At 42.8% G+C, this 25,643-nt stretch overlaps 1 protein-coding gene across 1 annotated transcript in view; it reads left to right on the top strand.

Annotated features, from left to right (window-relative positions):
* LOC126092646 (nascent polypeptide-associated complex subunit alpha, muscle-specific form-like) overlaps window positions 1-25,643 on the top strand; it is a 61,045-nt gene that overhangs the window by 20,448 nt on the left and 14,954 nt on the right. The window contains 4 exon segments of the mRNA XM_049908368.1: window positions 4,901-6,314; window positions 10,839-13,112; window positions 13,796-13,931; window positions 23,417-23,856. Coding sequence (XP_049764325.1) covers window positions 4,901-6,314; window positions 10,839-13,112; window positions 13,796-13,931; window positions 23,417-23,856 — 4,264 coding nt within the window.

The following is a 25,643-nucleotide window of genomic DNA, read 5'->3' as shown; positions in this document are numbered from 1 at the left end:
TCTCTCCCCCCTCCCCCGCCCTCTCTCCCCCGCCCTCTCTCCCCCCTCACCTGCCCTCTCTCCCCCCTCACCTGCCCTCTCTCCCCCCTCACCTGCCCTCTCTCCCCCGCCCTCTCTCCCCCCTCACCTGCCCTCTCTCCCCCGCCCTCTCTCCCCCCTCACCTGCCCTCTCTCCCCCGCCCTCTCTCCCCCCTCACCTGCCCTCTCTGCCCCGCCCTCTCTCCCCCCTCACCTGCCCTCTCTGCCCCACCCTCTCTCCCCCCTCACCTGCCCTCTCTGCCCCACCCTCTCTCCCCCCTCACCTGCCCTCTCTCCCCCCTCCCCCGCCCTCTCTCCCCCTCACCTGCCCTCTCTGCCCCGCCCTCTCTCCCCCCTCACCTGCCATCTCTGCCCCGCCCTCTCTCCCCCCTCACCTGCCCTCTCTCCCCCCTCACCTGCCCTATCTCCCCCCCTCTACCCCCCCTCTCTCCCCCCTCACCTGCCCTCTATCCCCCCCTCTACCCCCCCTCTCTCCCCCCTCACCTGCCCTCTATCCCCCCTCTCTCCCCTCTCACCTGCCCTCTCTCCCCCCCTCTCTCCTCCCTCACCTGCCCTCTCACCCCCCTCACCTGCCCTCTCTAACCCCTCCCCTACCCTCTCTCCCCCCTCACCTGCCCTCTCTCTCCTGCCCTCTCTCCCCCCTCTCTCTCCTGCCCTCTCTCCCCTCCACTCTCCTGCCCTCTCTCTCCTGCCCCCTCTCTCCTGCCCCCTCTCTCCTGCCTCCTCTCTCCCCTGCCCTCTCTCCCCTGCCTCCTCTCTCCCCTGCCCTCTCTCCTCTGCCCTCTATCCCCTGCCCTCTCTCCTCTGCCCTCTCTCCCCTGCCCTCTCTCCCCTGCCCTCTCTGCCCTGCGCTCTCTGCCCTGCGCTCTCTGCCCTGCGCTCTCTGCCCTGCGCTCTCTCTCCCCCCTCTCTCTCCCCCCCTCTCTCCCCCCTCTCTCTCCCCCCCTCTCTCTCCCCCCTCTCTCCCCCCTCTCTCTCCCCCCTCTCTCTCCCCCCTCTCTCACCCCTCTCTCTCCCCCCCTCTCTCTCCCCCCCTCTCCCCCCCTCTCTCCCCCCTCTCTCTCCCCCCTCTCCCCCCTCTCTCCCCCCTCTCCCCCCTCTCTCCCCCCTCTCTCCCCCCTCTCTCCCCCCTCTCCCCCCCTCTCTCCCCCCTCTCTCTCCTGCCCTCTCTCTCCCCCCCTCTCTCCCCCCCTCTCTCCTGCCCTCTCTCCCCCCTCTCTCTCCTGCCCTCTCTCCCCCCTCTCTCTCCTGCCCTCTCTCCCCCCCCTCTCTCTCCTGCCCTCTCTCCCCCCCTCTCTCTCCTGCCCTCTCTCCCCCCTCTCTCTCCTGCCCTCTCTCCCCCCTCTCTCTCCTGCCCTCTCTCCCCCCTCTCTCTCCCCCCTCTGTCTCCTGCCCTCTCTCCCCCCTCTCTCCCCCCTCTCTCTCCCCCCTCTGTCTCTTGCCCTCTCTCCCCCCTCTCTCTCCTGCCCTCTCTCCCCTCTCTCCCCCCTGCCCTCTCTCCCCCCTGCCCTCTCTCCCCCTGCCCTCTCTCCCCCCTGCCCTCTCTCCCCCTGCCCTCTCTCCCCCCTGCCCTCTCTCCCCCTGCCCTCTCTCCCCCCTGCCCTCTCTCCCCCCTGCCCTCTCTCCCCCCTGCCCTCTCTCCCCCCTGCCCTCTCTCCCCCCTTCCCTCTCTCCCCCCTGCCCTCTCTCCCCCCTTCCCTCTCTCCCCCCTGCCCTCTCTCCCCCCTTCCCTCTCTCCCCCCTGCCCTCTCTCCCCCCTGCCCTCTCTCCCCCCTGCCCTCTCTCCCCCCTGCCCTCTCTCCCCTCTCTCCCCCCTGCCCTCTCTCCCCCCTGCCCTCTCTCCCCCCTGCCCTCTCTCCCCCCTGCCCTCTCTCCCCCCTGCCCTCTCTCCCCCCTGCCCTCTCTCCCCCCTGCCCTCTCTCCCCCCTGCCCTCTCTCCCCCCTGCCCTCTCTCCCCCCTGCCCTCTCTCCCCCCTGCCCTCTCTCCCCCCTGCCCTCTCTCCCCCCTGCCCTCTCTCCCCCCTGCCCTCTCTCCCCCCTGCCCTCTTTCCCCCCTGCCCTCTCTCCCCCCTCTCTCTCCTGCCCTCTCTCCCCCCTCTCTCTCCTGCCCTCTCTCCCCCTCTCTCTCCTGCCCTCTCTCCCCCTCTCTCTCCTGCCCTCTCTCCCCCCTCTCTCTCTCCTGCCCTCTCTCCCCCCTCTCCCCTCTCTCTCCTGCCCTCTCTCCCCCCTCTCCCCTCTCTCTCCCGCCCTCTCTCCCCACCTCTCTCTCCCGCCCTCTCTCTCCCCCCTCTCTCTTCCCCCTCTCTCTTCCCCCTCTCTCTTCCCCCCCTCTCTTCCCCCCCTCTCTTCCCCCCCTCTCTTCCCCCCCTCTCTTCCCCCTCTCTCTTCCCCCCTCTCTCTTCCCCCCTCTCTCTTCCCACCCTCTCTCCCACCCTCTCTCTCCCACCCTCTCTCCCGCTCTCTCTCCCCCCTCTCTCTCCCTTTCCCTCTTCCCCATCTTTCCCTCCATGCATCCCCCTCGGTCCTTCCCTCCCCCTCGGTCCTTCCCTCCCCCTCGGTCCTTCACTCCCCCTCGGTCCTTCACTCCCCCTCGGTCCTTCACTCCCCCTCGGTCCTTCACTCCCCCTCGGTCCTTCACTCCCCCTCGGTCCTTCACTCCCCCTCGGTCCTTCACTCCCCCTCGGTCCTTCACTCCCCCTCGGTCCTTCACTCCCCCTCGGTCCTTCACTCCCCCTCGGTCCTTCACTCCCCCTCGGTCCTTCACTCCCCCTCGGTCCTTCACTCCCCCTCGGTCCTTCACTCCCCCTCGGTCCTTCACTCCCCCTCGGTCCTTACCTCCCCATCCTCTCCCTCCCTCCTCTCCTGCTCCCCCTCCCTACCTCGTGTCCTATCGTCGCTTTTCTCCCCTACCCCCTTGCTTCCTCCTTATCTTTTCTCCCACCTCTCTATCCCCTACCTCCCCCCACCCTCCCTCTCCCCATCTCCTTTTGCCCTCCTCTGTTTACTCATTTTCTAAATTACGACTGTTGTTTTTCCTGTAAGTCTAGAAGTGGACCAATGCCATTTGTTACATAGTTTGTGGAGCAATGTACTAGGAAAGCATGTGCTTGTAGACTGTTAAAAGTTGCAAGATTTTCACCAAAAGCATACAAATTATTTCGTTTCTTGTGATATGTTGCTAATCCAAGATAATCTAACCTGCATCAGTATCAGTTTAATACTACTATTTATTATCCACTGTAACAAGAAATAAGGGTTTTCCAGAAAGTAACCACCATTTTATTGTGGCACTAGTATTCGTGCGCGGAGTGCCATCGTCACATCTGCATGTACCCGTATTCAGTAAGCGTCCAGATGTGAAAGTATGAACCTCGTTCTTTTGCACATTCACTTGTTATAACCTCAAAATAAGAGAGCTGTAATAAAAAAGAAAAATCCCATGGAATGCGAAGTGTGGACAGTAATAAGATTTCTTTCAGTGCAAAACATTTCAGCAGCACACATATATAGTTTTGTAGTGTATACTGTCCAGGCATTATGAGTGAAGGTGTGGTGTGACAATGGGTCCGATTTTTTAAAAGTGGTAGAAGACAGACACTCATGATGTAGAGAAGAGTGCTAGGCTTTCAGCTGTGAGTAATGGTCTTTCCAAGAAAATTGACTAAACAGTTTGTGAAAATCAAAGATTCATCATCTCTGAACTTTCTGAAACAGTTCTCGCAGATTTCTAGTACTGTTTTGTATGATGTTACTGGTAACTTAGGCTGATGAAAGTTCTGTGCTTGGTGGGTATTGAAGTTACTTACAGAGGTGCTTTCAAACTATTACATGAAAGGAAATTTTTTGAAGAGAATTGTGAATGATGACGAAACGTGGGTGGCATACACAAACACAAAAAATGGAATTTCAGTTGATGGCTTGGAGCCCTAAGAGTTCTCCCTGCAAGTTGAAGAAAACCCGCCCCGTTATGGCTGGGTTTTCTTGGTGTGCCAAGAGAGTCTTGCTGGTTGAATTTATAGAGCATGGAATGACAGTCACTTAAAATGTCTACTGTGAAACTAGGAAGAAACTTAAGTGAGCCATTCAAAACAAACATCACAGTATGCCGACATCCAGTGTTGTGTTTTGGCATGGCAACACTCATCCGCACAGTGTTCGAAAAACTCTCGAGATTTTGAGGCAATTCAAATGGGACATTTTTTATCATCTCCCATATAGCCCAAACTTGGTGCCAAGTGATTTCCATCTCTTCACTCACATGAAGAAGTTGCTTGTGTTGCAGCACTTCGATGCCAATGATGATGAACATAAACATGCCTTGATAGACTGACCAGGAGCCAGGGCGGGAGACTTTTATGGAGGAGAAATTTGTAAATTAGCGAAATGCTGTGACAAATACTTAAATTTAAATGGTGGCTATGTCGAAAAATAGCAAAAACCTGTAGTTTCGAGATACATATAATAATTTTTTCTGTACAGCCAAACAGAGGCTATTTTCCGAACCATCCTCATTATTTGCTAGGAATGTTGAATCATTTTTGTTTTGGCACTCTCAATGCATTTTCTCTTTCATTGCATAATCATTTTTCCTTTGTCTATGCAAAACTGACACATTGCCGATCTATTTAAATGAAAGAAAAAGGGCATTCACTAGTGCTGTCCGTATTCTAGTCTCTTGCTGCTATTACTAATGGTAACCACTGTATACGACTGCGTAGAGCTATAATTTATCTGCGAAAGAGTAACAATAGTCCTTTCAAAATTACAACAGGCAATTTTACTTCTTCATTGTCTGTCACTTCTGGTCATTGATACCTACCTTGCCATGGTGAGTATTTAATCAGTATTCTTATTGTTACAGGTATCACGGGATTCTGCTCAAAGCCCTGCACCGGGAGAGTCAATCAGGCTACGCCTAAAACTTGAGAAGAGTGAACCTGCTTACAAGGTAGACGTCTCATTTGTCAATGTACCCCCAGCCCGAAAAGCAGCGGAGGTGAGGGCTGCACACACTCAGCAAGGGCGGCTTTTTGGAGCACAAGGAGGACAAGCAGCTAGTGGGCAGACTAGTGAAGAGCCTCGTGTACCCCCTCTGCACATATCACTTAGAGGTCGAAATGCTGCTGTTGTTGTAGGCTCCCGCAAGGACAGAAAGTGGCAGGGCAGTACCAACAAGGATGTGATAAGTGGACCACATGGCTCATCACAGACTGCCTCCAGTGTTGCTTCTGGAAAACGTTCGTCTTCATCCTCTTCTGGCAAATTAAAGTGTTCCTCTTCAAAAGTGCGTGATGCTTTGGCAGCAGATGGCACAGGATCGGCTTTAAAATTCAAGAAAGTTGTTGGGGTTCCAGATGGTATGAATCAAGTGAGTAGCCCACCAGTAGTTAAAATTAAGAAGCCTGGGTTATCAGTTCCAAGCGAAAATACCAACCATGTGTCACCGTCTTCAATTATGAGGATAAAGAAGCCAAGCACTAGTAGTTTGAGTAGTTTGGAGAACACATCTGCTCCAACTGCTTCTCCTCTGGTGCGACTAAAGAAACCAGGAACCTTGTCTGCCACTGTACCAGATGGCTTGAATGCACCTGGTTCAGTAATGAGGATCAAGAAGGCTCAAGAAAGTGCTGAAATTTTAGACGGACATGCACCAACTTCACCAGGTCCTTTTGTACGCATCAAGAAACCCCCAAATTCAAGTGCTATCTCGTGTACATATTCTCCTTCTACATCACCCGCACTCACTAGCAAACTTTCAACAAAAACTTATTCAAAATGTGATATATCAAAAAGGGATACTACTGGTAATTTCTTAAATGACAGGACAGCTGCAAGTGTCGGTGGCAGTGATCTCGCAGGCAAAGTGAAAGTGAAGTGCAAAGAACGACGGAATGAACACGATGTTGAAGATGTACCATTGAAAGCGCGATTGAAAGAACAAGATGGTTCTCCAAGTGTAGATGTTGGTGTAGTGAGGAAGTCTCCTGCATTTTCCCCCGATCCTGCTGAAACCGGACCAGGTCGGCCTGAACCTTCACCACACAAGTTGAAACGCAAGGAGTCACGTAAGAAATCGCATCATGCATTGGAGAGGGATCGAGACAAGGAAAGGGACAGGGATCGTGATCGTGATGTGGAGTCACTTCCAAGTGGAAAGTGGCACACAGCAGTTGAAGAATTGCGGCGGACATCTCGAATCCCAGTGCCTGAGGTAGAAAATGGTGTTTCACAAAGCCTCAGGCACAATGCAGATGACAGGGAACTCGGATTCACAGGTAAGTCACTGTTCGTGCAGAATTACTTGTTTTTATGAAACTGCTGTATATAGAAAAAAGAGCAGTGTAACTTAATCAAAATCATCAGTGTAAATAAGAATAATCCTCCATCTGTAGGTTGGATTGTGACTACAGTGTTTTAGCAAATATGGTTGTATTGGAAGTAGTATTTCAGACACACACACACGCACACACACACACACACACGCACGCACACACACACACACACACACACACACACACACACACACACACACACACACACACACACACACAAAACACTACTGCAAGGGTGATCATCCTGTTGATTTATCATTCAAAACCTAATATTTTTAGCATAGTTTGGCTGTGAATGGGAGGAATGCTTAAGATACCAAGTTCCTTATCACTAGACTGTAACTGAATGTCCTGTATTGAATTATCTATCTGTTTGCACTGTATTATTCAGTGCTGCAATGTTGGTGGTGTCCTGCCCACTTTGATGGGGATATTATGATCCAACAGTTTCATGCAGTTTTAAGAGGAACGGGCTATTTTTGTTCTTGTCCCTTCATTCTATCCCATATTGATTTATAACTACATAAGCCTTGGACATACAAACACCTGTTGACATGTTGGTGGAATGACTAGCACATCACCTCTGTTCAGCCTTATTACGTGGAGAGGGACAGGTCATGATATCATGCATCCGATCATTGCCAAATTCAATGTTTCTTATATGATGTAGGTGAGATTCATATTAAGTGGTAGAGAAAAGATAATTTTTTGGTGTGGGGAGGGGGAGGGTGGGGGGGAGTATGAACAATTGGGAACAACTGCCTATCAGTCCAGTGTATTTTCAGTCTTACACCTATTGATCCACCAAACGTATGTTTTCAGCATAAATCACATAAGATTTAGTGTGTTTAGTTAAGATGTCTGATTGACTCTCTTTGGGAAAAACTTAAGTTTATCGAACTCCAGGAATATCTCTGCAGGGTACCATTTTACCTGAAGTACAATTACGATCACACTTATCAAAAAAGTGATGACACGTTTCAGATTCAGTAAATTGTATCATTCAAAAAATCAGACCCCTTAAGGTGCACTTAACTCTGTAAGACATGTCACTTTGCCTTGTAACAGGTATTTCCAAAACCAATTTGCCTTCCACAGTTATTTAGGTATATTTCATCTAAAAGCTTGTCTATGAATTTTTTAAATTTATTATGTGATGTCCAACATATGCTGGAGTGATTAAGAAAACAGAGAATACATTAATTGTCTCCGTAGAATGTGTCACTGTCAGATTACTGGATTCCCCCTATATTGTAAAGCAGATAGAGGTGTTCCTTGTCTTGTACTGTAATTGTGAATATCTATCATTGTCAGTAATGACTGTATACAACAATTATTTTATCACGCTATAAGATAAATCTTGGTGTACCACTCACAATCTGGTTTGTAACATGGTTGAACCCTAATTGGGAAACAGAGAGACATGACTGTTGTTAAAGGCATGATTTGTTTTTTGGCAGATAATGTTTGAAAATCTGCTCAGCTATGCAACATTAGATTTTGGTTGTTCCCCTAAATCTTTTTAGCAAATTGTGGATGGCGTCGTATTGAATTGATGTACTCCCTCTTCTTCGTTCTGAGCATAGACTTTGTCTCTGATGGGTTAGTGGAGTATAGCACTGAACTTTTTTTGTATTCCTTAATTACAAAATAATTCTTGTTTTACAGTACATTTTGCTACCTCTTGTGCAAAAATATATTCAAGAAATAAGAGAAATTACATGTAACTGGCAAGGTGGCCCCTTTTGTCCACTTACTGTCAATTCTTGGGTGATAAAACAACTTCCCAGAAATCCAAGGTATCAGTTATGTGATTTAACTCATAAAGAATTTTCATAAAGGAGTTATGGTCTATCTTTATCTCTTTTGGCCCGTCACTTCCCTCTTTGATATTTTATAACCTGTACTGATCTCATATCTCCATGCTAAGCAGAATAGTTGTGTAATGAAACACGGATTCACCGAAAACATTCACTTCCTTTCCTTCTTGTCAAATCAATATTAAACAGTTCTTTCAACCAATTAAAGATGATTTCACTCCTGTGATCAATAAAATGTTCTGTCCACTGATCTTTGCTTACCATAATGACAGTGAGCTGTTGTCCAATGATAGTTACAAATAGACTTGAAGAAAAAATGGAGTCATCTGAACGAGTAGTTAATGTCTCTTTATTGTTAAGAAATGTTGGCAAATTGGCAGTTTTTTGAACAGTGTTGTTGAACCAAAGTACTAACCAGCATTTAATTGCCTGTTCTTTAGCATGTGCTGCATTCCACTTTTAATAACATCATTGCTGTCGCTATTTTCCACTTGCTCATAAGAAACACAAAGCAGCATGATCTGTGTGGCATATATAAATCTGACCTTACTGCACCAAGAATTTTTCAGGACAGTTGTTTTCATATAATGTTTTTGTGAACAGATATAAAATGATCCCACAAATGATGAAGAAGATCAGTGATGGCTGTTCAGTCAATACCAAAAACTCTTAAATCTTGACAAGAGAAACAATTGTGTTCTGGTGCAGAAAGCTTTGGAATAATGAGAGCAACAGTAGTATAAATTTCTATGTTTTCTCTTTATTTGCCTTCAACACAGTGATGCTTTACAGTCGAAAAAATTGCAATAAATTGAATAATAAAAGCAGAGAGAGAGATTGTGGATGAAGTCGTTGTTGTTGTTGTTGTTGTTGTTGTTGTTGTTGTTCTTGTTGCGGTCTTCAGTCCTGAGACTGGTTTGATGCAGCTCTCCATGCTACTCTTATCCTGTGCAAGCTTCTTCATCTCCCAGTACTTACTGCAACCTACATCCTTCTGAATCTGCTTAGTTTATTCATCTCCTGGTCTCCCTCTTCGATTTTTACCCTCCACGCTGCCCTCCAATGCTAAATTTGTGATCCCCTGATGCCTCAGAACATGTCCTACCAACCGGTCCCTCCTTGTTGTCAAGTTGTGCTACAAACTCCTCTTCTCCCCAATTCTATTCAATACCTCCTCATTAGTTATGTGATCTACCCATCTAATCTTCAGCATTCTTTTGTAGCATCACATTTCGAAAGCTTCTATTCTCTTCTTGTCCAAACTATTTACCGTCCATGTTTCACTTCCATACATGGCTACACTCCATACAAATACTTTCCGAAACGACTTCCTGGCACTTAAATCTATACTCGATGTTAACAAATTTCTCTTCTTCAGAAACGCTTTCCTTGCCAACGCCAGTCTACATTTTATATCCTCTCTACTTCGACCATCATCAGTTATTTTGCTCCCCAAATAGCAAAACTCCTTTACTACTTGAAGTGTCTCATTTCGTAATCTAATTCCCTTAGCATCACCTGACTTAATTCGACTACATTCCATTATCCTCGTTTTGCTTTTGTTGATGTTCATCTTATATCCTCCTTTCAAGACACTGTCCATTCCGTTCAACTGCTCTTCCAAGTCTGTGTTGTTGGTCCTGTTCATTGTGAATAAACTGAAGATACAAAATACTTTTGTCGTTGCTTTCTTTATCACATCTTGTTTGCACTTGATATTGTGGGCATTTCAAAAAACTGAACATATATCTGAAAAAGGGATGCACTGACATAATGACTTTTTAATCACCAGTTGTGGATAAGTGGTCCGAGACATTGTTGGATAATACCAGTAACTATTTATGATATTCTCAAGAACAAGTTCTAAATGTTAAAACTAATGTTTTGAAAATGCTATAACACAGTTCGTGTCATTTACATTATTTGCAGAGTAAGTTGCAGTTAATGTCCTTTAAAGATGAGGAATTAATTTGTTTTAACACTTCATCATAGTGCACAAGATTGTGAAATAAGAATGTTATTTGTGTGTAAATTCTGTAAGTCATAAATGTCTTAAATTACACTACAGTAATTGTGTACAGTAGCACCTAATACTGGTCCAAACAGTCTAACACACAAACATGAATCAGAAGTCCAAGATTTGATAGTAAGCAACCAAAGAATGGTTCCACAAGGGGTAAAAACTGTGATTTTTACCATGATATTATCATCAGGGACAGGAAAAAATAGTTCTGTTTTTTGCCAAATTCAGTATTATTTACTGGAAAATTCAGTGTGCTTGCTGCTGTACATCCCCCCCCCCCCCCCCCCCCCAAGTTCAGTGGTGTTCATTTGCCAAATTTGGTGGTGTTTTTTTAATTACATTCTTGTTTTTAAACAGTTTTATACATTGCAAAATTACAAGTTTAACAATATGCCCTAAAAGTTACTGATTTCTCCTTATTTCGCCAAAAACTGCTAATTTCGTATAATTTTTAGCGTTACTGTTTTTCATGAAATTTACTATCCTTAATTGTCACTTAGAAGCCAGAATAGAATCAAAACTTTGCAGAAGCATTATTAGTTCTAAAAAATAATAGCTTTTGTTACTTAAAAATGCAGCTTTTTGAAAATAGTTTAATACATCTGCTTGGTTTTTCTGTTCCAGAGTCTCAGGGTATTGCATCTTCTGTGAAACCAAAGCTGCGCCCTACGTTAACTGTGTCTGAAAGTCATGGACTTTCTCAGGAGACTTTCAACAGTGGGGTAGTAAGACAGAACTCTCCAGTGTCATCAAGTGCAAAACAAGTGGGCAGTGATTCTGTGATACTTAGTGATAAGCGCGGTACTGTCCCCCGCAAGGGAGAAGAACTGCTTACTTCAGGCAAGTCGAGTCCCACAGGTAGGCTTACAGTCACAGGAAAGATCTCAAATGATGTCCATCGCAAACAGAGTGCTGTGCATAGTGCCATAAAGCAGGAGAGAACTCGGTTTGTTGAGAATTATCTCCAGCAGAATCCTCTAGTTGCTAACTGCTTAAAGAAGCAGCATCGTGACCTTCCAAACTGTGATTCTAAACGCAGCTTATCTATCAAAAAACCTGCTGCAGATAGGTCAGGCACAGAAGAAAGGAACAATGTAATGAGAAGTGTAGTGACTGTCAATAGGGTGCAGATAGATGCCAAACAAGAGAATGAAATGAACTCCAGTATTCCCCCCAAAATTGCAACAACTCTTCCTGTTGGGGAGTTAGATGTATCGGAGGCCAAAGTGAAACAGAGGTTGCTCGAAGATGACCCTCTACCTCTTCCGAGAAAGCGGCCTCGGACAGACACAGTTCTCACAGTGTTGCCAGCTGTAAAAGAAGACAAAAAAGATAGTGATGTGTCTGTGGCTTCAAGAACTGCTTCTGCAGACAGTGATGACGGTCCACCTGTAGATCCAAGTAGTGAGCGACAGTGCAGTGTGACACCTACGGATGGAAGTGTGAGTCGTGTGAGTGGTGCTGACAGCCCTGCAGGTCCAGGGGTGCCAGGGGAACAGGGAAACACTCAAGGTGAGGACTCTGGTATAGAATCAATGGACGCATTATCAGAAAAAAGTCCAAACCAAGGTGAAAGCCCATGTCGTAAGGAAGAGAAAGATGGTGAGCAACAGCCATGTGCTCGCAACGATAGCAGTAAAAAGTGTTCCATACAACAGGTTTCTGTAGATTCCGTCACCACGATTACAGAAACACCTGTGGTCGAAAGGCGAGATGATGGGTGTTCTGAACAATATCTTTCCCAAAATGATAGTCATAGTACCTGTACAAATACAGAACCTGAAAACAGGGTTTCAGAGAATCCAGTTGTAAATCTTGATTCTACAAGCCCTGCACACAGCCCAGTGCCCCAAGATAGTTCATTGACTGATTCGTCTTTCTCTGGGTCCAACACTGCCTCACAAAATCAGGGTAACTTTACACCTGTGGTAGATAGCATAAAATCTCCAGAGTCACAGAAGGAGCAGCAGACTTGCAGGTCAGGTATGCCTTCCGCTCAAGTTGAAAATAAAGATCCAGATGATGCGGATTTGTCTTTAGCTTTGGGAGAAAGTGACAACTCCAAACAAGAAGATGCAGGCAGTTCTACTGTTTTACCAACAGATCACCAGTTAGAGCCATCCAGTGGTGCAGAAGGAGAATTAGGGAGTGATAAGACTGCAGTTACAACTGATGCGGAAAGTTCAGTGGCAGTTTCTTCAGACGACATTGGAGTACCATCCAGGATGTCTGCATCTCCCACACGAGTGCCTGATCCAATATGTTCCCCAACGCCTGGTGATCCACAACCTGTGCGCACCACACCTCCCTTGTACACATATTCAAATCCAGAAAAACATCGTGAAGACACCCCATCACCAGCAGCACTGGGACCAGACGAAGAAGAGGATCCAGACGGTCCGCCAGTACCACGGAGAAGGAAGCGCCGACCTAATTTACCTGATGACCACGATGTTGATCCTTCACCAGAGGAAAGTCAGGTTCCTGCACCCATTCGTGGAAAATCGTTACTGGAACAACTTCTTGTCGAAATTCCAGGAGAGGGTGCAAGTGGTGAAGGATTAAGTTCAATTTCAACAGCTGCAAGTCGAAGGGGCCCAGGAACACGTAGTGCGAGACTAAGCAGACCACCTCCGAATGCTGCTGCGAGTCCTGGTTCTGGACGTACTGCAAACCTCGGGAAAAGGCGGCGCAACGGATCGGAGAGTGCTGCTGAGGAACCTCAACCACGTCCCGGAAAACGAAAATGTTCTGAAAATGCTGCTGAGCTCATTAAAGCGTGCATGGGTTTAGAGGACATTCCCAGCAAGAGACCATCTGCCAGCCTTGGTCCGTCTCACCTGTCCGTGCCTGACCAGATGCAGATCCGCAGGACTTCTGGCAAACCTCATCGGAGGGGTGAGTCGTAGCAACATACATTTGTGTTTATTACACAACTATAAGTGATACAATGATTCTGCTTAGTTTTGTTGATGAATAACAAACTTAAGATAAAGAATTAGTTTAAATTAAATTGTGAATGGTTTAGTTCAGCAATAGATGAAGTTGCTGACAGGAAGATCTTTCTGCAAGATTCAGTTGGCGAACTATTGTGTGTCAGTCTAGTTCAGAATTTATCAAGTTACCACCCCAGTGTTGGAATGTTCAGTCCCAGTATGCATTAGACACTTTTTTTATTCTTTACATTAATTATCCTTCTCAACTTCATTTTTTTTTTCTTTTTTAATTTGTTTTTGTTTCTTAACCCTTCTCCTCAGACTAATTAGCAGCATTAACCCTTGACATCACTTGTATTTAGTCATGATAATCACACATTATTTGGAAGGCCATTTCATCGTAATTGTAGGTTTCTATTAACAGTAGATCACCAGTGCTCAAGATTTTCCTAGAATGTGCTGCCTAACGGAGACAAAGCACTGCTTCCGTTATTGTGCTCTTAAAGTGATCTAGAGCAGGGCAAAATAACATGTCTCAGTCCAACTGCAGAGTGCAGTCTTTGCCAGACTTACTGTAATTATTCTTACACATTTTATATGCATTGTGACTGCAGCCTTTAGCAAGTATAATGTTGTTGGATTCAGCTGACGTGGAATCTTCAGACGATGAACCACTCATTGAAATTGCTGGCAAGGGTCGAGCGCGAAGTGCCTCTGAGGAGAGGGCATCTCCGAAGCTGAAAAACAGAATAAATAATAAGACTCAGGATGAGGATAACAGGTATGTTACATGCTGTCCGTAATTCCAACGAAATTTGTGTATGTTAGGCTTAATAACTTAAAGGCAGTAATTTTGAAAATTATTGCACAAATGCTAAAATTACCAGCTTAAAAAGCATCAGCTTTTGGCCTTGTGCAGAAAATGTTAAGTTTCATCGTACCCGTCAGTTCTTTCCTGTATGGGACCAGTTCTTTAATTTAATACAAATTAGTTTTAAATCCTTGATTTAATCCTCTTCCATCTTTTTTTCTTTTCATTTTTCTTTTGTTGAGCTGCGGCAGGGATGAGTAAGGCTGTCTCACATCAGCTACAGGATATATTACTTGGTGTATCATTATTTGCTATCACACAGCACTAATTAAAAGAGATTGTATTTGACACCACTACCTTATTAGAAAACTGTCAGACATCCTTCCCAGAAGCATTTTATTTATATGATAGTTACTTCTATTTTCATTCATAATTTCTTTGCCTTTTTTCCCTGTACAATAGGTTGTAGATTATGTAATTATTATTGTGCTGTGAATGGGGAAAGAAGCTTGGTCCTAAGATATGCAATCGAATTGTGTGTACACGTGAAAGCTGAGGGATGTTCTGTACAATATTAATTGATGCTTTGTACATAACTCACTAATGTGTAATCTGTCGGTATTTGGAGACAGTTTATCAGAAACAGTAGAATATCATAGTGCATCACATTTTTGGTTTTGACAAATTAGCAGAACCTCATTGTAAACAGTTAAAAGATAGATCGTCAGGCATTCACATCATGACTAAAAATAATCGTATAGGACTTAAAAGTGATTACTTGTGATTCTTTCAAGAACTTGGGCTGCAACTTAAATTACAAACTTGCGTAGTGTATAATAATGGAAGTTTTTAACCTGTACCCACAATTGCATGGAAGCTTTTACGAGTGATACATTAATCATGGGATGTGGTAATTTGCCTGAATTTTTCAGTGTTTACTCAGTTTTCTCAATTTACTGTCTGCTTTTGTTCAGTTATTGGGGAGGAACAACAGCTGAGCAGAAATCCTGATGACATAAGGCACATCTGTAAGATTGTTGTGAAAGTCGCCCTTCTTCATTCAGCTTAAATTTAGGTGATGCATGCTTGAGAAGTATAGATATCAAACAGTTTGTAATTGATTTTCAATATTTCACCACTGTTAGTTAATAGTATCACTCATGTTGTCATTGAGTTTAGGTTGAGCAAGATTTTCTAATTTGTTTTTGTTGCAATGGGACTGCAGTGCCAAGAGATAAAAATACTATTTGGAGCCTGCCACTACTGATCCCTGTAGTTAAATTTATGTGGAATTTATATCTGATTCTATTACTTAAGACTAAATTAAAGCATAGATAAAATAAACAGTTACAGTGGAATAGATGTTTAATGCATGGAAAATCACAGTACCACTCTGGTGATACTAATCACACAAAATTGAATTGCGAAGAAGTTTTCTGTTGAATCACATTTGTATAATGCAAGAAACAGACTAATTGTAGTGTACTTCATTAAAACCAAATAGTGATGAATTATGACAGACATTTCTATTGAAAAGTCATCGCTCTGGCATCAGTGCATCATGAACAACCCTCGAGGGAGATAAGAAAACATTCATGTCACTGCAACTTACATAGCTTACTATCAGAAAACAGTTTGTTTCATTAAACATATTGTATTATCTACAGAAAAATTATAGCATTTTCTGTTGCTTCTCCTGTTTTTCACATCTTAAGACTTAAGCCCCTTAGATACTAGTGTAACACATGGCATCCTGCTGCACTTTGCTGGGTGATAGCTTGTGGAAATATTTCGTCTACACGTTAACAAAAAATGTAAAATCCTCTCACAGTGGATTGTCTCCTTTGCCTGAAAAATGGAAGATCAGCACAGGGGGTGGGGGGGGGGGGGTGTCAGTGATAGAGGAAAGTGACATATTTCATCGTAGGACATACTCGAGTAGTTAATGTGTAAATTCACAGTATACTCAGATGAGATGGAGAGTAGGAAAAAATGGTAGATAATATGTGTGAGCTTGAAAACAAACAGAACATTAAGAGCTTAATCAAGAAACAAGGTATGGAGTAAAGTGCTGTAAAGGGAAATTACGGCCATCCTTTTCCCTTTTGGTTGCTGCCTTCTGCAATTTGTGTTTGACTGAATTCACATTGTGTGACACTTCGAGGTATATTGTGCATGTAGTACAGTACATGTTATCTATTTTCAAAATGCCACAATGCTGTGCATTCAGCTGCACTTTTCGAGGCCAGAAGGTGGGAAAAACCTTTTAGGTTTCATGTTGCTGGCAGAGAAGATTTAAGATTTGCATACTAGTATATCGTGTAACAAAGAGCTGCATTGTTTTAACTTTAACAAATTAGTGATCAGAGTTGCTATGTGATGATGTGATGTTGAATTCTTGATGTATTGATGCTTTTTGTGTTGTGTTTTTGCAGAGAAGACAATATGTCCACATGAAACTTCCCTGATTTCCAAATGCAGTTAAAAAAAACTATGATACATAGGTACTTTAGGTTTGCAGCATCATGTAAAATAACTTTGAAAGTTAGTACACTTCTGCGTGCACTTCTTTCATAACCAGTAAACCACTTAGATATCAATACTCTATCTCAACCCGTGTGTGCTTAAAAATGTCTGAGGTAATGGGCACTGTTGCATCTGCAGTGTCTTTCATATACCTCCACAGGAAGAGAGCCAGAAGGGTTTTGTCAGTAAAGTGCAGTGGCTACTTGCGGTCCAATCCACCGCTATGAAAATGTTTGGTCTGGGAACACACAAATATGTTAACTGCATTGCGGTGATGCAACATCTTCCTGGAAGATCACATTTAGCTGAAGGGTAACAAGGTGAGGGTAACAAAATACGTCAAACATGCCCAGCTAAACAGTTGCTGGTGCTGTTTGCTCCATGAAGAAATATGGTCCAGATATGATATCTTTCATCAGTACACACCACACATTCATATTTTCACTGTTTCTGACACTTTCCCAAAAGCTGTGGGGGTTTTCTGAATCCCGATGTAGACGTTATAGTAGGCTGCTTTGTCGGTGAAAATGGTATTTCCTTGACAATTGTGATTTTGCCTGATCCAGTGAACCCTTTTGGTAGCAAATTGACGGTGAAGCTGCAATTCTTCCATGATTTTAATTTTGTAATCATGTAAACTAAGTCATTAATGTGGTATCTTGTAAACTGTTGAGTGGGGACTTAGATCTTGTGATGCTCAACGAACTGACTTTGATGGGTTTCTTTGGAAGGTATCTCTGATTTCCTGTGCCATTTTATCAGATCTCTGCTCTCTAATAGAACGTGACTGCCTATTTACGCTCCCAGTGGCTGGAAACTAATCATACCAAGTTGTAGTGTCTTGTGGCTCCCTTTGAAATTTGTGTCGGAAATTGCTTTGGATGGAAATGAGGATTTTCGTTCCCACATACCACACCACAGATATGGTGCTCTCTCGAGGTGTAGGTATTTCTGGTAATTATCAAGCGGCTGAAGCAAAAGAACAGGAATTGACAAGAAAAATCTACACAAAACTTGAGTTGCTTTACATGATACCACAAACCACAAGTATCTTTGTCTCATAGTTGTCTTAAATTGCATTTGGAAATGAGGGAGATTTTATGTGGACATCCTATACAGTGTCTGACATATCAGTTTCACTGTAGTAGAGATGTGCATGTTTGGACTGTTAATTATCAAGCTAGTATATTGTGAATGCTTCATGCTTAGGTGACACACCAGTGCAGAGGATACTGCTCATTACATGTCCATAATCCATGAGCCATGTATGGTTTGTGTGATACTGTGCTTCATTAAAACTTTCCGACATTATAATGATAGATATAGTATATAATATGCTGTGTCTGTCTCACTAATAAATGAATGCTTACGAAAGCATAGCAATAAGAAATCTGACAGGAGAAAAACTTTTTATCTAATCTGTTAAATAAACCTTGCTGCCAGTGGAGCATGGTTTCTCTACTAGTTAAAGATTGTTGTTGTTACTTTCTTTTAATTTCATGACAGAAACAGTTCTAGATTTCTGGTGCTTGGCATGTAACTTTCAATTTTTCATTGTAAAATTGATGTTTTTGACATAATATTGGTTACCTTTCTTTCTGCTGATGCTGAGGAGTTGACATGATCAGTTTAAAGCTACCTTATGACTACACTAATGAGTTTACCACTATCAGAGGAACTGTGAAATCTTATCGCTGTTGCAGATAACTGACAGTAGTGTGCAAACCAGAGTTTATCCTCCACACAAAAGATATTTCTCAACATATATTGATTATATTTGTTGCCAAGAATTCAAGATGTTCAATTTGAATCTAGTGCCTTAGCATTACCTTAGGCAGTGGAGCGCACTTCTTTGATAGAAACAACTAAACGTACTGTAGTGGTAAATGTACGAACACCGCAGTGCCTACAACTTTCAGTTTATATTGATTATATTTGTTGACAAGAATTCAAGATGTTCAGTTTGAATCTAGTGCCTTAGCATTACATTAGGCAGTGGAGCTCACTTCTTTGATAGAAACAACTAAACATACTGTAGTGGTAAATGTATGAACACCGCAGTGCCTACAACTTTCAACCTGGCGATAATTCCTTATGTATATATGCATACAGGTACAGTGCAGTAAATTCGCATTCCACACCAAATCAAATCGACAATTGTTGAACAAGAATTCTCTTACATATGCAACCATTAAACTTAAGATCACTGTTTGCGTTAATTGAAAGCAATAGCTTAATTAAATATGAGAGACATGTCTGAATGTGTACAGGAGAATGACAGTAAAAAGTGTAGCAGTTTTTGGGGAAAGCCACACGGGATTAGCCGAGCGGTCTAAGGCGCTGCAGTCAGGGACTGTGCGGCTGGTCCCGGCAGAAGTTCGAGTCCTCCCTTGGGCATGGTTGTGTGTTTTTGTCCTTAGGATAATTTAGGTTAAGTAATGTGTAAGCTTAGGGACTGATAACCTTAGCAGTTAAGTCCCTTAAGATTTCACTCACATTTGAAGATTTTTTTGAGGGGGGGGGGGGGGGGGGGGACTTCACCTATAAACATTTTGATGTTTATACAAATTGTGTTCCAAAAAATAGTACTTTTTATAAATTGAATATGTCATTCACTGAATTATGTTACATATAGACAAATAAATATAACTTTAAAAGCTCAAAATAATGAATTACAAATTTTTGAAGATCATCATTAATAAAATACCCAAGTATACTTGAGAACTAGACATTGAAATATCCTCAAACTCAATCATTTTTAATTTCTTTGTAAATATGAAGTCGTACCATGTATGTAATGTGGTTTCTTGGCAAGGTACTTTCTAGTGACCGAATACGAAACAATCAGCACTGAAATGTGTATAAACGATGTTTTACTTTTTCAAATTTGTGGTCTAGGTTGTCTAAGCGTACTCAAGATTTTAAGTTTTTCTCAGAATAATAAAAATGAGATAACACATGACTTAATGTTAGAGCTTTAAGCAGGCACTCTAAATTATGTAAACCTCTGTCACCAGTTTTGTAAAGGCCTCGTCACTACTGCTGTGGAGGCCGACTTGCCACTGTTGTTATGGTAGGTCATGTTTGTGCATTCATGAAATGCCTTCTGGTGCACTACACAACTAAGACAATTTCTCCCTACCACTGTTACCCAGCTGTGCCCCAGGGTCAGGTAACAGGATAGGAGAATGCAGGTTCTACAACACTCCAACAAATTAATAACAAAGTCACACAAATGAGTTAAAAAGGTTTACTTATCTTTGCAACTCGTTGAGTAATGATGTCTGAAACACTGCATGTAATATAACACAAAAAAGGCCCTCAGTGGTAAGTGCAAATAATTGTAGGTAAACTTCACAGCACATAGCGAGTGCTATTTACAACTACTATCTGTTCACTTCTAAGAGTTCACTAAATGATTTTCCATGTCTTAAGTTAGTCCTGGATAATGATCTATAACAAAGTGGACGAGAGCTGCCCTTCTATCTGCCGAGTAGGCTTGTGTCCGTTGTAGTCCGGTCATTGACGGATTGTACTCGGCCGGCAATTGGACCTTCATCCTCAGCTCTGCCCATGGCACTGGTGGAACTCGCGCAAGTCTCTTTGGCACTGGCATCAGCTCACATTTTTGCGCCTGTGATGCTTTTGTCCTGGCTGTGTCTTGTTTAGATGACACAACACTAAATTATGGCTGTAACCATTTACATATGTAAAGAAAATGATGTAGAAGATACGAAGCATTAATCTACAACAGTTATAAAATTTGAAGTTAGTGTTTAGTTCCCCACCCCCTCTGCAAGTGCAACGAGTTTGAGAGATACATTTTGTTGTTGTACAACAAACATATGACATTGACAGTCATTAAATTCAATTAAATGGAGGCAGTACACTGGTTCAGTAGTAGCTATCCATGAGAAATAGTGTGTTTGCTCACAATAATAGTCTGTACCTTTGTACTCTTCAGGCAGACTTTACCACTTGGTATTTCACTCTTCTGTTGCAGTCAAAATGAATCGGTGTAATTCAACGAGGCCATCACCCCATGTGCTATAATTGCATCCTCACCCTCTCTGTTATTATATCTCCTAAGTCCAGGTCCATTATTGGAAACAGCATTCATCCTGTGTAACTTTGAATATATGGGTGGTAGAAATTTGAGAATTGAAATTAGAATTTGTTGATGAGTTGTGGGATGAAAACTAATTTGTTGAGAAACACTCTGTTCACTGAACATGTCAGGAATTGTTTACAGCATTTACAATGCTATAGTTCAATTACAGTGAGTTTGTGATTTATGTTTCTGTGAGTTGAGTGGTGGGGGTCAGCCACTAGTGAAGCGTAATTCTTTTTTGAGCACCACACACTCACTGTATTGTCCATTTCGTAGCTGCATGTAGCACTTTGTCAAACATGGCTGGCTGCATGCCAGCGGCACTGCCCTCTGCCACAGCAGTCTTGTCAGCCACAAAGGTTTTTTTAATAAAACTGCAAATAATGTATCAGTTCCACTGTTATGAGAGTAAATAGTACCGTCTTATTGAAGAAGAAAGCATTTTTGAACTGATGTTTGTGGAGTGTTCTCTAAACAAACAAGTGCCTTTCATACCATTCCAGCTTTGGTGCTTATTTTTGCAGTACATGTCCCACCCTTGGGCTTATTTTTCCCGCTGAGAAAGCGGCAATGTTAGCTTGAACGAGAATGAACAGCTGATTGTCCGAATGCATAGCCAGTACTAAAATATATTTAGTGAAATGTGGTCATAGGATTGGAGGGATAGATTAAATTAAATTAAGCATTTTCTGGTGGTACAGATAGCAGGTGGTATGCTCACTACTAACAGTTCATTGCAAATAGAGAATTTTGCTGTTTTGAACTACCACATCCTCTATAATGTTATCGGATACACTGTCAGAAACTTGACTACGTTCCCATGAAAAGTTTATTTCACTGCGTTAATCTCTTGCTAAATTCATCATTATTAAGGGCACATAAGTAAAAAAAAAAAAAAAAAACAAGGGCAATCAAAAGCTTGTAATGTTGGTGGTATGGGACAGGCCAGGTTTGGAATACAAGCATTAGGGGTAGCAAAGGTAACTACTAATCATATAGTTCAGACATTGAGCTGCAGTGCCAGGGGAATGTAAGAAAAACTCTCGTCAAGCTAGTGATGGAATTATCGGAATAATCAATAATGATCAAAGTACGTTAACCGTTACTGAGTTCTTTTCAGTCTCTAGTAGGTACCAAAGTTTTGATGAATGTAACATTTCAGTAAATAACATGATTTCAAACTGATTATGTATAACATTTTAGTGAATCTGTTCTGTTTTCATAGGCATGATGGCTGTGAAAACAGTGTTGTCTGATAGTTAAGTTTGGCAGTGGTGCCAGAAAACACCAAATATTGATTGATATGTGTCAATTTCAATCAATTCATCTACTCTCAGTAGCCACCTCACCAACTATGTTCTTGTAGTGTGCGTATAGTAATGCTGTGTTGGAGGGGGGGGGGGGGGTACTTTTATTCCTTAGATTTTAATGTATCAATGAAAATAATCAATTTTTGAAAATATAATGTGATTGGATAGAAGAAAGATCTGTTCACCAAGCAATGGCAGGAGGAAACACAGCTTTCGGAGTCAGCAGCTCCTTCTTCTGACAGAAGGTTTGAAGGGGGCAAGAAGAGAGGTGAAGGAAAAGGACTGGTGAGGTTTAGGAAATGGGAGAGTTCAGAAAAGTCGCTCAGAACCCCAGGTCAGGCATTACTGGATGGGATGAGAAGGAAACAGTGATTGTTGGGAATTACTCAGGACTAGGTCTGGAAACCTGAGATCTAAAGCGTGTGAATACAGGATAATACAGAGTTCTCTCTCTCTCTCTCTCTCACACACACACACACACACACACACACACAGAACATTTTGCAGTAGTTAAAAATTGCATAAAGCTAAGTCCATTGTATGTGGTAGAGATGGAGGGGGCAGGGAAAAATAGGCAGGTCAGAAAATAAAAGATATAGAAAACTAAAAGGGTGTGATGAAAGGAATTATTATTGAGAAGAAATTTGGAGACCAAAGAAATTAACATAAATGAAGGCTAGGCAATTTATGTTAATTTATTTGGCCTCACTATTTCTTCTTAGTAATTATTCCTTTCTTCATTTCCTTTTAGTTTCCTGTATCTTTTATTATTTGACCTGCCTGTTTTTTTCCCTGTCCCCCACCTTACCACATACAGTGCACTTAGCTGTACGCTCTTATTAACTTGTGCACAATGTTTTGTCAGTAGTCTCAGTCTTGCATATCACCCTGTCTTCCACCTTTTGGACCTCAGGTTTCCAAATCCCTTCTCGTGCAGTTCCCAATAATCAGTCTTCCCTTCTCATCCCATTAACCTTTTCCTTCACCGCTATTCTTTTCCCTTCAGCTTTTCTGCCAGAAGGAGCCACCAACTCCAAATACTCGCAAATTTCAATATCTTTATATGTGTTTTCTCCTGTGAGTAGATTTTTTTTATCTATCCTATTACATTAGATTGTAATGTGATGGATTAGCAGTTTATCATTTATATTGACAAGAAAGTAATAGGGATCTTTTTTCTAATGGTTGATATTGTTAACATCCATAGTGTCACCAGTAAATGCTTCATTCCTGGATTTCTGAAAGCAGTCTCCACATAGTAAACCAAAATTACTTGTGCTCGTTCATATGTTTGTTTGTTTATAGTAAAAAAGTATGTATAGTAAGTTATTCTGAATACTTGCAGATCATTATTCCTGTACTTTGTAAACAATGTACAAAGGAGGCAATCTCTGAAATGCATATATTAATGTTCTGATCAAAAGAAAGAATAAGGATGTATTTTTGTAGTAAGCCTCAAAGACATTGTCAAGTATATTTTACAGAATAACTCTTTTTTTTACCTCCAGAAGCACCGCGGGACTGCAAGTTCGAACAAACAACCGCCTTGTGAACTCGAGATCCTCCCCTGGTGGATCAGGACTGGGGACTGTGGCTCCAAGTTCGAAAGACGCTGTACGGCGCACTGGAGCCACAGGGACAGGGGAGGATACACCTCGGAGATCTGTACGCCAGACACTTGGAATGGCAGGAAGAACACCAGCACGAGCTTCACCTCCTCCCACTAGGCTTGCCACCACGGTATCTGTTGCTACAGCTGCCTGCACTTCAACAGCATCTGTGACAACTACTACTACCGCACCTACTGTGGCAAGCACTGCAACTAAATCGGTTATTCGTCAGGTGCAGACTGGCAGCAGTAATGCTGGTATTGCAACTAATAGTGGAAGTAACACCGGTGAAGAACTTAGCCGTAGGAAAACGAGAAGTGGAGCAGCTGCCAGCCCAGGTGAGTGGAGTGTGCAATATAACTTTCTTTGATATATTGTATCAGTAGAAAACTGTCAGCTTATGTTTGTGAACACACTGTAAGACAGTAGCTCCTGAAAATAAATGACAGCGTTTCTATGTGTCGTACCCATATTAAGGATGTAATAGACTTAAGGTATGTTTACATGAGACGTAAAAATTGCTTACTGTTAACAGTACATCATGACAATGTTGTCTGGCAACATTGCAGCCATATGTACAACAGCATTACCAGCCATTATTTCCTGTCATTGTTTGCAGCAATACATTTCCAGGCCACAAGATTTTATGAGGGGTCACCCTTTTACCTCAAAATTGACGAACACTGGAAGTGAGTGTTCATTAGAGCTTCTACATCACACCAGGAATCAAGTTAGAAAGAACGAGAGTAATCGGGCTTCGTGGATGTATTCTATTTTTAAGTAAGCAGAATGCTTCATAAAATTTCCTGCAAACTGATACTGTATACACCCCTGTTCCAGGATTTACCAGAATGTCACACGTTTTTGGTTGGTTGAGAATTGCTAAAACTGATGTGTGTATGAGAGGTTGTACAACAGTTACAACATGATTGATGGTCACCCTTCAGTTTTTAGCTGCCAGAGCTCGTACAAAAGTTTAATGTACCTCTTATAAAGTTCACTATTATCGATAAACCTCACACCATATGTCTGCAATGTGGTGATAGGACTGAAAGATTTCATTAAGGGAAGTTTGAAATAAGGACATATTTTTTTATTCCCCACCCCCCACCAGCACACACCTCGTTTAGACTGTCAGTTCCTGCTTCAGGTATGTATCGACATGGTAAGAGACCCATGGCAACAAATGCAAACCGTGTGGCAGAACTCTTCCTGTGCAACTTTTTTGCCTTGTATTTGGCATAGGTTTGCAGAGTTCAGAATTTTTTGTATGCTTCATCAGATGTGATTCTAGCTCATCGGCAACAGGTTGCCAGTGATGTTTGCAGATAGACATCTCCGTATATGTTACTTACAACATCAAATAGCTCTGGTCGTAGATGAATTGCATTTATAAACTTCGTAGTTCTCTTGTTTTGTCCATTTCTCCATTACTGCACACAACAAACTCATAACAACTACAAAATGTGTGGCTACATTATTAATGTGTGTAACGTTTCAAAATATAGTGAAACCGTATTGTTTTCACTCAGACACGTGACTGCAGCACTGTCAGTGAGAGAAGTAGAAAACAAAGGTGAGATTTAGAGGGAAGCATTTACAGCTGAGGGCAGAGAGAGGCATTGCCCTGCACTATGAAATAGTCTCCATTCTAGAGGGGACAACACTGTCAGTCCCTCGGCAGTACATTGTGTAGCAGCAGATGTTGCCCAGCTATATTGTAAAATTGCCTTCCATTGCAGTAGTGTTGATGGCAGGACTGTTACAGCCAAATAGGGCTCATCTAAACATACCTTTAAACATCTCTCGTATATTTGAGAAAATCGGGTGATTCTTTGAGTGAGACCTATTCTCAACCTATTTTTCTCCAGCAGTAAGCCTGATGTTGAAACTGCTCAGTGCATTAAGAAGCATGAGAATTTTCTTTTGGGTACCTTTGGCGTTTGTTGTTAATTATAGATTTATTGGATTCTTGAGGGAAATAGTCAAAGATTTAATGACAACAAATAGAAAGGACAGATTGCAATTCTCCACGTAGAAGAAGCACAACGAAAAAGAATGCTAGAAATATTTCGTCTTTCAGGCAGACCATTTCTACAGAATTGGAAAACACAAACACACACAA

Source organism: Schistocerca cancellata, chromosome 7 (genome assembly GCF_023864275.1).
Source record: "Schistocerca cancellata isolate TAMUIC-IGC-003103 chromosome 7, iqSchCanc2.1, whole genome shotgun sequence".
NCBI lineage: Eukaryota > Metazoa > Arthropoda > Insecta > Orthoptera > Acrididae > Schistocerca > Schistocerca cancellata.
The sequence above is the reverse complement of the archived record's forward strand: the minus strand, read 5'-3'. Positions and strand labels throughout refer to the sequence as shown.